At 44.9% G+C, this 13,690-nt stretch overlaps 1 protein-coding gene across 1 annotated transcript in view; it reads right to left on the bottom strand.

The window, feature by feature from the left end:
• LMBR1 (limb development membrane protein 1) overlaps nt 1-13,690 on the bottom strand; it is a 171,244-nt gene that overhangs the window by 110,665 nt on the left and 46,889 nt on the right. The window contains exon 5 of the mRNA XM_068235872.1: nt 9,861-9,964. Coding sequence (XP_068091973.1) covers nt 9,861-9,964 — 104 coding nt within the window. The remainder of the gene's footprint in view (nt 1-9,860; nt 9,965-13,690) is intronic.

Raw genomic sequence — 13,690 nt, 5'->3', positions numbered from 1 at the left:
TCTCCTTCCATGGCTCCAGAATAACCTTATACCATTTATTCTTTACTGCAAGAATGGTTGCTCTGACTTTAGTAATAATCAGGAGTTTATGCAGACTCCATATAAGTTATATAGAATGGAGGTCCCAGTGACAAGAAATGAGGGAATATCCCTCTAACAAAGGCCAAACATTTCTAATTTTATCACGTACTAAAATAAAAACCTTTGTTAGTACTTACTGGTAGCGGTATTTCAACGAATCCTCCAGGAAGGCTGTATACTAGAGAGGAAGTATGCTCCGCCCCCAAAGGAAACACATCACAAATCAATTGGTCCCTATATAGCCCTCTTCCCATCCAGCCTCCTCAGTTTTGATAGAGTAACCCCTAGAAGGACCAGAAGGAACAAGACATAATTAATAACATCTTCTCCCAAAATAGGGAGGGAACTAAGGTAGCCTTCCTGGAGGATTCGTTGAAATACCGGTAAGTACTAACAAAAGGTTTAACATCTCATCCTCCAGGAAGGCTGTATACTAGAGAGACCAACGAGAAGTTTAAATTAATACCTTAGGGAGGGATGATGTTCTGTAACACCTTTCTGCCAAAGGATAGGTCCTGGCTTGATAGCAGGTCCACTCTGTAGTGCTTCACAAAAGTCTGATGACTAGACCAGGTCGCTGCTTTGCAAATTTGTTCCAATGAAGCTCCAGACCTTTCTGCCCAGGAAGTGGAAAGGGATCTAGTCGAATGTGCACTGACTATCTGGGACGGACTTGCCTGAACGACTGTAGGCTGAACTAATAATTTCCCTTAGCCATCTAGCTACCGTATTTTTGGATACTTGCAGACCCTTTCTGGATCCAGCAAAAGCCACGAATAAGTGATTAGATCTTCTAAAATCCTTTGTTACTTCTAAATATTTCAGAATAATTCTTCTAACATCTAGACTAGAGAATTAAGTTTTTCTTCCTTTTGGTTGGCTGGAGGGTCGCAAAAGGAGGGAATGACAACATCTTGAGACCTGTGAAAGACTGTGGCAACCTTCGGGAGATAGGTAGGGTCTGTCCTGAAAACTATTCTGTCTGGGAAAATAGTCATGTAGGGATCCTTAATTGACATTGCTTGAATATCCCCTACTCTACGCGCTGACGTAATGGCGACCAAGAAGGCCGTCTTTAATGTAAGCCATTTTAAGGAACATTTATCCAAGGGTTCAAAGGGAGAACTTCTAAGGTAATTCAAGACTAAACTCAAGTCCCAGGGGGGAACTGACTTAGAGGGAACCGGCCTAGACCTGGACACTGCTTTAAGAAAATCAACAGCTTGTTCTTTAGACAGCTTAAAATTAAGAAAAAAGGGAAAGAGCCGCAACCTGGACTCGTAATGTACTCGTGGCCAGACCCATATCCACACCGTCTTGTAAGAAATCCAAAATAATCGGTAAAGTAGATTCTTTAAGGCCCTTCCTTTTCTTCCAGGAAGGAAAAAAAAAAAACAAAAAAACAAAAAAAAAAAAAAACTTTCCAAATCTTACAGTAAATTTTCCTTGTGGTCAACTTACGGCAGTTGACCATTGTGGTAATGACCTTGTTTGAAAAACCTCTTAACTTCAGAGATTCCCATTCAAAAGCCAAGCCGCTAGGGCAAACTTCTGAGGGTTCGGGTGCAAAACTCCCGCCTGGGATAGATGATCCATCCTGGGAGGCAGAAGATAAGGACCCTGTACTGATAGTCGTAATATTTTCGAAAACCATGTGGAGCCACAAAGATCACTTGTGCTGACTCCCGTTCCACCTTCCAAAGTGCCCTGGCTATTAAATTGAAAGGTGGGAACGCATAAAGGAGTCCTTTTGGCCAAGGTACTTCCAGTGCATCCAGCTGTAATAGTTGGGAAGATGGGTGAAGGGAAAAAAAAAATGTTTTTACTTTTGCATTTTGAGGAGAAGCGAATAGATCCACTGCTGGCTGACCCCAAAGAGATACTAGATGCTGGAATACTTCGCCGTTTAGCGACCATTCTGCTTCTGTACAGGGAAACCGACTTAGCTGATCCGCCAAAGAATTTAGAGAGCCCTTTATATGTACTGCTGAGATTGTCTGTAGGTTGGCTTCTGCAATCTGTATTATTTCCAGAGCGAGATCCCTTAGTTCTTTTGCTCTTGTACCTCCCTGCTTTTGGATGTAAGCTACTGTCACCATATTGTCCGAGAGGAAGGTCACATGAGATTCCCTCAGTATTGGCAGGAATTCTATTAGCGCCAGCTTTACTGCCAGGAGCTCCCTGAAATTGGAGGATTTTGCCTGAATCTCCGCTGTCCATTGACCCTGTACTTGTAGATGGGTCTAGATAGGGTATGATCTGAATTTCCTGTAGGCGTAGGAAAGCTGTTATCTCCGCCATAATTTTGGTAAAAATCCGAGGGGCGGATGAGATTCCAAAGGGTAGGGCCCGATATTGATAGTGAAGTATCGAATCTCCTACTCTCACAGCAAATCTTAGAAACTTCTGATATGCTGGATGGATTGGTACATGCAAGTACGCATCCCGCAAGTCCAAGGTCGCCATAAAAGCGTCCTTTGGGATCTAGGAATATAAAGTCTTTTCTCAGGATCTTCCCACTGGGACATAATCATCTTGCGAATGGCCGGGTGTACTGGAAAAGTTCTACCATCTGAACCCTCTAAACCTGAGTAGAGATCATCTCTAGCTGAACATGAAAATACAGGCTCAGATAATTGTTCAGCGTCATAAACTGCTTTGAGCAATTCAGCAGTTTCTTCAGCATTAAAGAGGTATTTGGTCGTTTTCTTTTTTTAGGGGAATCCTCAATTTCAGACCCAGAAACCCCTCTATCCTCACCCTCCTCCAGAGAATCGTCAGCCGAAGAAGATACCGCAAAATCTTCAACGATACTGACCGGCTGAGGATCCCGAGAGCCCCCCAATCGGGGCCCTCACTGGTGGAGGTGGTGGGGCCAGAGGGGGCTGCAAGGCAGGGCCCGCAACTGGCGAAGCCTGGGCAATAGGCACAGGTGGAACTTGAGGTATACCCCACTGAACCGGGGAAGTCATAACTGATCTAAAAGTTTGGAAAGTGGACGTAAATTCTTTACGCGTTGATTCCATAAAATTCATCATGACAGAGGGATCAGCATTTTTTTGGGGCAGAAGGCTTTAGACATTTCTGACAATGAGACCTAGTCCAAGATTCTGCTAACTTAACATTACACTCCCTGCAGCGCCTGGACTTGTCAACAGCTTTTGCAGGTCTGTCTTTTTAGGAGGAGTAGGAGGTGGAGGAGCCTGAAACAGACAATCAATAAACCATGCAATGCTATAAGCCTCATTGAAAACCACTACCTGCAACAATGAACAGCTAATAGTAAGCATTATCCGCATAAAAATAATATTGACCGCTTTGGTGCGGACAGACAGCGGCAATGCTCACCAGTCGCCTTTAGTCTGTCCACACAGCTCACCTGTCCGGTAGAATCAGAGGCCTGAGCCTGGTCAATGTGCGCCGCGGGTGAGGCTTCTGTCTGCTCCATGCCGACCCGCACTGAACGTTCCGACAGCTGGGAACCAAATGGTGGCGAGACGCCAACGGAAGTCCGCCTATAAGCGGAACCGGAAACCACGCCATCTCTGCTGCGCCCGCCCTGCTCCAATCACAAGTCCAGAAGCGCGCCTGCGCACTAGCCCATCCGGACGCCGCTTCCGAGCAGGGGATCCGCCAGCACTGCACGCTTGAGCCCACAGACCCAGCATGCCGCCATTCATGGACGCAGAGCCTACCGCTACCTCCTTAAACAGGGATAGCTCCTCACGCAGTCCCGCCGGCTAAATCAAAGGGAGAGAGGCGGAAAAAGAAAAAACGATTGATGGAGACAGAAACCCACAGGTAACGCTGCCTCGTGACGTGTTGTCTCCTTCAGGTGGGAAACACAACTAAACTGAGGAGGCTGGATGGGAAGAGGGCTATATAGGGACCAATTGATTTGTGATGTGTTTCCTTTGGGGGCGGAGCATACTTCCTCTCTAGTATACAGCCTTCCTGGAGGATGAGATGTTAAACAAAAATATTAAAATTAAGTTTTAAAAAGAACCCAAGGTGGATCCTCAGGGGGCAGATGGAACACAGAGGCATGTTCTCTGCCTAATGACACAGCTCTGTGTCCCCCAACAGCCGCACTATAGCTAGTTGTCCTTTAAAACAAAAGTCACATTTTTCACGAAGGGATTACAGGGATCGAAGGAAACAGGATTGGAATGCTGGGAATACACGGCTCGATTCTGAACCATTTAGATGGCTGGATAGATAATTTCCGACACGTCCGATCTCCCGCCCGATCGTTTCTGAATTGAGGACAACGTAAAAAAAGAAAAATGAGCGGAAGAGAATCACCTGCAAAATCAAGCGGGGAATCGATTCAGCGGGTGAATAGAGCGGCAACATCAAGCCGTGTATGCTCAGCAGAACAGACAACGCGCAGGGTTATAGGGTTCCAGCATTCTTAGCTTAGGTAGCTTTATCTCAAGTCAGGTATACTTTAAGTAGATTTACTTTAGCTTGCCCACTTACACACTTTATGAGCCTCTAGTATAAGCTCCAAAAAGCTACTACAAGCTCATCTGCTGAAGTGCAACTACAGAACCTCACCAATCTACTAGTCACTTAGGTGCAAGAAAGTGTGTCTCGAACCGGCCCACCTAAGCTAGTTACTAAAAAACAGGACTACGGACCTCCAGAGCTTCTTTATTCACCCAAAGCATTTACGCCAAATAACCAAAATCAAACTCTAGAAAGAAAACTAACTGCTACTTTTTTTTTTTTTTTTTTTTAAATTAAACCTCAGGAACAATGAGCTATGCATTTACTATTGAGTGAGATAGTTACTAATTCAAAGCACAGAAGTTTCTACTGCACAGAAAGCTTCTCCACACGCACAGGAGACTCAGACTTGTTTGCTTAAAGGCTTTCTAAATAATTAGCTTAAAATGAACACATCTCCAGGCATCTGAATTTTACTGATGAATGGCAGCGACATTCCTGAGCGTGAAAAACACAAAGAGAGACTGGGCAAAAAAAGCACAAAGGGAAAAACAGCCAAGAAAAGAAGAAGTGTGAAAAACATTTTCCCCAAGAAGCGCATGGTGTTACAGAATATGACTTTTTAGTAGTCAGGACCTCATCATTTGACTAAAGCTATCATTTTATGTAGATCTATACGTAGAACCGTGGTAATTAAAGCCCCAGTTCAGGTCTGTGTATATTTGCTACGCACATAAACCACTTCTACGTTATTCATTTTTGTTTATTAACTGGCCGGCTAGGTTTGCAAAACAGACTTCCTTTGCCAATGACAGATACTGCTTTGTGGGACACATCAGCAATCATGTACATGGAAAAAGGGGATCAGTGGTATTTTGGGCACTGGATAAAGCCGCTAGTAGAACATTGGTAAAACACCACATCTTACTATTGAGCAGTGGATAATTCAGATAGTACTTCTCACTTGAACCTTACCCTCTATAATGCACGGATCTAACAGATACCACCTTCACTCGCAACATCCCCTCATATCAGCGCCACCTGCCACCAATATAGGTGCCACCTATACTTGTATGTTTATGGGGTGCCCAATATGTGAGCTGGTCAAACTCCTCCCCCTCTCCATCCTCACCCACAGGGGACAGAGAGTTGCTAGGAGGAGGCATCAGCTTGTCTTTTCCTGGTAAAATACAGATTACCATGCCCAGAACTGAAGGAAGCCAGAGAGAGGTGGTGGGTGTGACCTAGGAAATGGCTATGAGCAGAGGAAGAACTTCCTGCTGACAATCTATAAAGTGGCAATGACATTAAAAGTCCCTTAATTGGCAGCCATGGTCACAGGATTCTGACTTTTTCTTGTTTTTCTTTCTACCAATTCCCCTTGTTCCCCCCCCCCCCCCCAAAGGTGTGCAGTGTGGTCTGCTGTAGCCTGGTAGATTGGAGGGGGTCGTGGTGAGTCTGAGACCTGGAGTTTTTTCCACCTTGCCGCTGCCTGGGTCTGTTGTCTGTGCAGGCACAGGCCTTGTAGAGTCCACCGCTGCTACCCAGCAGATCAGGGCTCCAGTGAGGTAGGAAGACTGTGCTGATCGGGAAACCTTTGGCCTTGCTGGATGCCAGCTCCATCTATTCATATATCGGTAGCTGCTGCTCCACCGCAGCAGGGACAACTCTGGTTCAGCCCCTCTATGATTCCAGCCACTAGGAAGTAAGGGCCGCCACATCCGGATGCTTCTGAGACAGCCAGATTATCTTAACCAGCCCTGCTGAATGCTGCCTAAGAGTCAGGGCCCACCACAGAAATGAACACTACTGCACCTTCTGAACTGGAACAACTTGGCCAGCACTGCCAGATGTCAGCAATCGGGATACTCGCAGCATCAGCCATCACCGCAAGTTTCTATGAAGAACTGGATCATCACTACTGAACCTTCACCTCCCTCTGTCCCCCATGTTTCCTTAGGCATGACAGAGGATTGCCAAGTGCGACTGGTGTCGCCGTAGTATGGCAGCCTTGGCTCTTGACTTCCGGACCGTATGAGGAACCGGAAGCCTCTATAGGACTCAGAGCCTTTCCTCTTTTTTTAGAATACGCTTCAGATTTAATCTTAAATTCTGTAGTATGATATCTCATTTATCAAGTCCAGCACTAGGCGTACCCAGTGAAAGGTAAATCTGTCATGGAAGGGTGGGCATATCCCAGGGTCATGCGGCAAGTCATTTATTAGGCAGAAGAAATACTTGACAGGCTAGGAGTGTAAAAATCAACATAATCCTGATTTTCCCTTCTCTTGGCAGAGCAGCATTTTGACCTAAGCATAAATGTTCTTCTACTGATTAACTGAGAGTCACTCTGCACCCATTTTCACCCATTTTACGCACTGAACAAGAGAAAACGGATTACATAAAAAGCCTTCTCTGAGTGCCCTCTGCTGGACATGTTTGAAGCAGCAATGAACAATAACCATATCATGGCACACATAATAATCCAAACATTTGTATAGCGCTTTTCTCCTGTCGGACACAAAGCGCTCAAGAGCTGCAGCCACTGGGACGTGCTCAAGAGGCCATCCTGCAGTGTTCAGGAGTCTTGCCTTGAACCCCTTACTGAATAGGTACTACTGACCCTAGCCAGGATCTGAACCCTGGTCTCTCATGTCAAAAGCAGTGCCCTTAACCAGTACACTACCCAGCCACATAAAGAAAAAGGACACTAACTACAGGTTCAGTATATTACTTATTATAGAGATTTTGTAATCCATTAAATAGAGGCAGTAAAAAGTTTTTAGACCAAAAAAAACACTGTTTTTCGATCCCAATAATATGAGCACAAACATTAAAACCTTCAGACCATTTAGACTGCAGGAAAACCTTACTTTATAATGGAAATGCTGTTTTCTCCAGGATTGAGTGGCAGAATGTATTGAAGTCAATGTGGAAGGCAAAACTTTACCATTTTCTAGTAACTTCAATGTATCCTGCCTTACAAATTCTGCCACTTCTCCCTTATCCTCTCCTGCCATTTTTACCTGCCTGTAATAGCTACGGCAGCTCCATAAACAAACTGCATACATGTAAAAGGGCGTGAGGAAAAAGTGGAGCAGGATATAGCTGTTAAAGGGCCCCTGAGCAGACGTCGTGGGTATGCTAAGGTTTGGTTAAGAGGAGACACTTACCGGGCTTCCGCAGGCTTCCTCCTCCGGGGTCACAGCGCGACTATATGTCAGAGTCGCCGGATCCAATGTAATTCATAGCAGCAAGCCTGGGAGCAAGAGCACCTACCTAAATGTCTCCTCTAAACTAAATAGCCCTGGGGATGCCTATATGCATGCCCATAGCGTATGCTCAGGGTCCCTTTAAATTAAGTTTGCATTATTGTGCACGGATTCATATATCGGTATTTTCCTTTTTCTCTACAGAAAGTCTTCATTCACATCATGTATTGCCTTTTGAAACCTCACGATATGGACCTGCTAGTTATCCATAGAACCTCTGAAGTGTTTAGTCATGGCTAGAGGATAACGGTTTCCACAAGCCCATACAACTCTATTGCTAATGGAGGACAGGTCTACTGTGGAATTGGACAGGACTCCTATGGGAACTTGGGCACTGCACATAATTGCAGGCAACGCAACTCTATTGTTAAGAGGAAAGTGAAATACGGCATTGGACAGGACAGACGCGAAGAGTAGGATCTGCTTTCCCGGGGCTTACTCCAGCCCCTGGCAGCCGTCCTGTGCCCTCGCCGCAGCTCCGCTTCCAGCCGGTGGCCCGAGGTCTCTTTTCTGGTGCAGATGCTGACATTGCCAGATTGGCATCTCTTGTGCCTGCGTGAGCGCCGCTCGGTGTTGCGCTCACGTGGTCTGGAGTGTTCTGTGCAGGCGCCGAACTACTGCGCAGTACACTCCAGACCACGTGAGCGCGACTGAGAGCGGCTCTCATGCAGGCGCAGTAGATGCCGGCATCTGAACCGGATGGGACCTCGAGTCACAGGCTGGACATGGAGCTGCGGCGAGGGCACAGGACGGCTGCCAGGGGATGGAGGAAGCCCCAGGTAAGTAGATCTTTAATTTGCTCGGACCTTCCCTTTAAGGAAACAAGGCCGCTGGAGATAACAGCTAGCCCAAACAACTGCTAAAGGGGGACAGGTCTATTGTGGCATTCGACAGGACTCCTAGGGAAACTTGAGTGCTGAACATAACAGCAAACTCACACAAAACTCTACTGCTAATTAGCAATAGAGTTCTGTAGATTTGCTGTTCTGTCCAGGGCCCAAATTTCCATATGAGTCCGGTCCAATTCTACAATAGACCAGCCCCCCTTTAGCAATAGAGTTGTGTGGTCTTGTGAAAAAATGTTTGTGTTTTGAGAGATGTGCCAAATGCTCACAGTGTAGAAAAAAATAGGAACCAACTGCAAGCGAAAACTGAGGTTTTGAGTCAAGAACAGCTATATACACATGTAAGGTTACCATACATGCTTATATTGCCACCCAGTGTGGCAAACAGAACAATCCTGTGATCTGAATATGATCAGAGAGGGATCGAATACCCCATACACAGATTCTCAATAGATTTCCCCATAAAATCTCTCTAAAAAAAAAAAAAAAAAAAAAAAAAACGGCGTTTCCTTCTAGTACAAGGGCGGGCTCTGCAATGGAGGGGACCCTTGGACACCGTAGCTGCGGCGACGGACACATATGCTGCCAGGGGCTGGAGGAAGTCCCAGGTAAGTAGATTTTTGTGTGTGGAGTGTGCACCTTCCCTTAAAAAGCATGCATGAACTGAGAGAGGGATACAGAGGCTGACATATGCATTTATTTCCTTTTAAACAGGGCAGATTGACTGGCTGTCCTGTTGATGTTCTGACGAATACTTTTAGCCATAGACCCTGGCTTGCAGATCAGGCGTTTCTGCTTGAAGTCTGACTGGATAAGATGCATGCTTGTTTCAGGTGTGTGATTCAGACCCTTCTGATACCAAAGAGATCAACAGGACGGCCATGCAACCGGTATGGTTTAAAAATAAATAAATATGGCAGCCACCACATCCCTCTCAGCTCTCTTCTACTCAAAATGTGGGCCTGCAAAAACAAAACTGTAGCTGTGTCTATGCCCATTTTACTGGCATGTGATTTTAATGACATGTCTGAATAAAGAGCTATTTCTTCAAGAGTGGTGCTGCTGATCTTGGCTTCTTGAATTGGCGACCCTTGGGCATCAGGGTCATAGCAGCTTTAGCACACGCCCATCTCCATTGGAGTGCTTGGTCTAACACTGTGTGAAAACAAAACTGTGGACATACTCCATACAAAAATGACCCATAGATTACCTTTTTAAGTCCTGCAAAGCCTTCAGATTCAAGAAAAAAGAAAGCAAATGGCATCAACACGAAGAGGCACAGATTGGAGAACAGGGAAACCAGATTCCACAGACCTGGAATTTTAAATAAGATTGTTATTTTTCATACAACAGATAAATGTAAAAAGATTTTGGACAAGAATTACAAAATAAATATTTACGAGCTGGGGCAAAAATTCCATAAAAGGAGACATTAAGCTCAAAAGCAGGTCACTGAGAAGCGAATCATTTTGAGTGAATGCAAAGTATATGTTAATATTATGCAAATATATGCAGCTTTGAATTAGTTCAATCACAATCATCAGGATACAGCAATGAACTGTTCCAATTCCAGGAGGATACAATTAACATGAAACTTCCATCTACACAAACTTCTTAGCATCCCAATGGCCATCTTTATGACTTAGCACTGGGATGGACGTGACGAGGCTGTCTGTGGTTTAGTCTAAAGTCTGTTGAGGGTTCCAAGTTTCTTTTAACCTCTTTAGCTGTAATCCCGAGTCAGGTTTGGGATGAAAATCTGCAGCTCAGAGGGGTAATCCCGTGTCGGAGTGAGTTATGCAGGAGCTGCTGTAAATCTCTGTCGGATGTTCTTTTTTTCTTGTTTTAGGGTCTAAAAGCTTGTGGGGGGGGAAATAAAAAAAAAAAAAAAAAAAAAAAAAAAGGTACAGCTTTTAGGCGCTAAATCTGAAAATAATCAGAATGCCAGGGAAGTTAATCTCTCTCCTCCCCTCTCTATATAGTAAAATATTTTTGATAACCAGTTCTAAGCTCGTTACTGTGGGACAAAATGACAATTATTATTATTATTATTATTATTATTATTATTATTATTATTAAACCTCAGTAAAGCTTGCAAATATTCCTCCCGAGTCCTCTCCAATGCTCTAGGACGCCCTCTCTGTCAACCTATTTATTTATGCTATGGAAAACAAAAAAGTTTGCCTTCTTAAAACAGAAAGTATTTGCAAAAATTCAGGTTGGAGTGAGCTCTGAGATTTCCCCCAGTGCACCACTGCTGAAATATGCAAATCACCCATCATTGTACCTGTAATACCACTGTATTTCTGTTAACCGTAGTGCAAAATAATTGTGTTGTTGAATTTTTAAATCAGGACTAAATCTCTATTCAAAGCATAAAAAGGTAAACAAACTCAGAGAACTAAGTACAGATATGTGTGGGTTGCGTGGCTGTTTAAGAGGTAGCGGAGCTCTGTTACACTGCGGGAAAAAGAAGTCAGCTGCTGTAATTTCTATAGCAGCATCCGCAGCATGATTGGTCATAACAAGGGCACGTTTGGTCCTCCATCTTCCTGCTTGCATCATCTGTGTGCGCCAGGGTTGCTTGTAGAAGTGCACAGGCGTCGTCATGCAGTGACATAAAACAAGAAGTATGGAAGCCTTGGAGGACTAGAGTACTGGCAGAAGACTGAGGCGGGAACAGACGGAGGAATCAAATCGTCGGCTGGATACAGACGGAGTGCGCCACTGGATAGATGGGTTATGGCTGGTGGGGGAGGTGAGGAGGACATCTGGCAAAACTTCGGACCATAAGACTTTGTTTGAGAAATCTTACCATTTTTTTCTTTCAATAAAAAGAGTGGTGGATTTTTCTGATCAAATTTTATGAAGATTGAAAGGTGTGGGATAGATTTTTTTTTATTAATAGATTTAAACATTTTTTTTCAGAGTTTTCAGTATTCTTTTTTTCCGTAATTGAGGAACAATTGAACGTGCATATGTGTACATTGATCAGATTTTTTAAATGTTTCAATAAAAAAAAAAAAAAAAAAAAAAAAGCCATTGTTATGAGGTGCGATAGGTGGCAGTGACCCAACGCAGTAAATGTAAAAGGGGCCTTAATCCTACAGACGTTTTTCTTGTTTGAGTTAAATGAGCCCCCAAAATTTCCACAGCATTGGTCCCCTTGAAAGGTCTGGTTTTATAAGCAGTTTATGGAAATCACAGTTTTCACAGAGAAAGCCCTTGAATTTGGGTGGTTGCTGCAACCAAAGGCAACATTATCCATTCTTCTAATGTATGCACTTCAGCCGCACTGAGTACTTCTGTAATCTCGCTAATCTAATTCATGAACTGTACTTCACACTCTTCAGTGTGTTCAGCGCACAAAATTCATAAATCGTGTCCCAAGCAGGAGGGTAGATCTCGGAATAGTATCTTTCAATGTGATAATGAAAATATTTCCTAATTTAAGCCTTAGACTTGATGTCATCCAAGACGTAAAGTCAGAGATCGGAGACAACAGATTCCTCGGAAGATTAATTTGAAGAGCGTTGAGCTGAAAGTCACTTTGTGCTGTAAATCATGTCTCTGAACATCAGCAAGGTTTGTGTTTTGAAGTAGTCATGTTAATTTGGAGTGGTGCTAACAAGCAAAATAAACGATTTTTTAAGCAAACCTGAAACAAAAATAAACTTATGAGATAATTCATTGTATGTGTAATACAGCTACGAAATAGAACATTAGTAGCAAAGAAAAACAAACATCTCATGTTTTCCAGTACAGGAAAGGTTAAAAAATTTCAGTTATCTATGCAAAAGAGCTTCTCTGAGCTCTTCAACTCACTGGGTGGAATACAGTCCTGTTTTCTGAAGCACTTAACCAGCCAAGAAACAGTGAGAGACAGCTTGAGATAAGATCGTGCAGGAAATTCAAAGGGTTATAATTTCTGCTTTGCTTTATAGCTTAAAGGATACCACAGCCCAAAGGCTGTGGTAAAATAAATGCAGCATGGTGTAGGGGGGGAAAAAAAAAAAAAAAAAAAAAAAAAAAAAAAAAAAGGATATACTCACAGCTCCCCTCGCTCCCTGCCGTCGGGTCCCGCTTGTCTGCTACAGCTCCCGGTACCGGACGACTCTTCTGACCCTGGACATGCGGCAGAAGATCGGACACTCCCCCATCTCCTCCCTGACCAGCATGTGCGCTCCACTAATAAAGCTAGCTTGACAGGCTAGCTGGAGTCACGCTGGGAGCGGCGATTTGGAGAGAGAGCGGAAGGGGGAGTGAGTTGGGATGGACGGGAAGCAGGCAATCATGAAAGTGCCTGCTTCCTGTCCATCCCAACTCACTCCCCATCCGCTGTCTCTCCAAATCGCCGCTCCCAGCGTGACTCCAGCTAGCCTGTCACGCTAGCTTTAGTGGAGCGCACATGCTGGTCAGGGAGGAGACGGGGGAGTGTCCGATCTTCTGCCGTTATCATGCGACGGCAGAAGGGAAGATGACTGGACATACTGCGCATGCGCAGCGCAGTTTGTCCAGGGTCAGAAGAGTCGGCCGGTACCGGGAGCTGTAGCAGGGAGCGAGGGGAGCGGTGAGTATGTCCTTTTTTCCCTACACCATGCTGCATTTATTTTACCACAGCCTATGGGCTGTGGTATCCTTTAAAGAGAACCCGAGGTAGGTTCAAACAATGCTATCAGCACACAGAGGCTGGGTCTGCTTATACTGCCCAGCCTCTGTTGCTATCCCAAACCCCCCCTAAGGTCCCCCTGCACTCTGCTATGCCTCCATAAATAATCAGCCGAGCTGTCGACACACAGCATGTCGCAGCCGGCTGTTTACATCTGCAGCTGTCAGTCTCGGCACTCCCCCGCCTCCTCCATAGCTCTGGTCCCCCCGCCCGTGTCCCTTCCCGCTGATTGGAGGGAAGAGACACGGGCGGAGACCAGAGCTATGGAGGAGGCGGGGGAGCGCCGAAACTGACAGATGAAGATCTAAACAGCCGGCTGCAACACGCCGTGTGTCGCTAGCTCGGTTGATTTATGAGGGCATAGCAGAGCG

The sequence above is a fragment of the Hyperolius riggenbachi genome, chromosome 5 (assembly GCF_040937935.1).
Source record: "Hyperolius riggenbachi isolate aHypRig1 chromosome 5, aHypRig1.pri, whole genome shotgun sequence".
Taxonomy (NCBI): domain Eukaryota; kingdom Metazoa; phylum Chordata; class Amphibia; order Anura; family Hyperoliidae; genus Hyperolius; species Hyperolius riggenbachi.
This window is presented reverse-complemented; position numbering and strand designations above follow the sequence as displayed.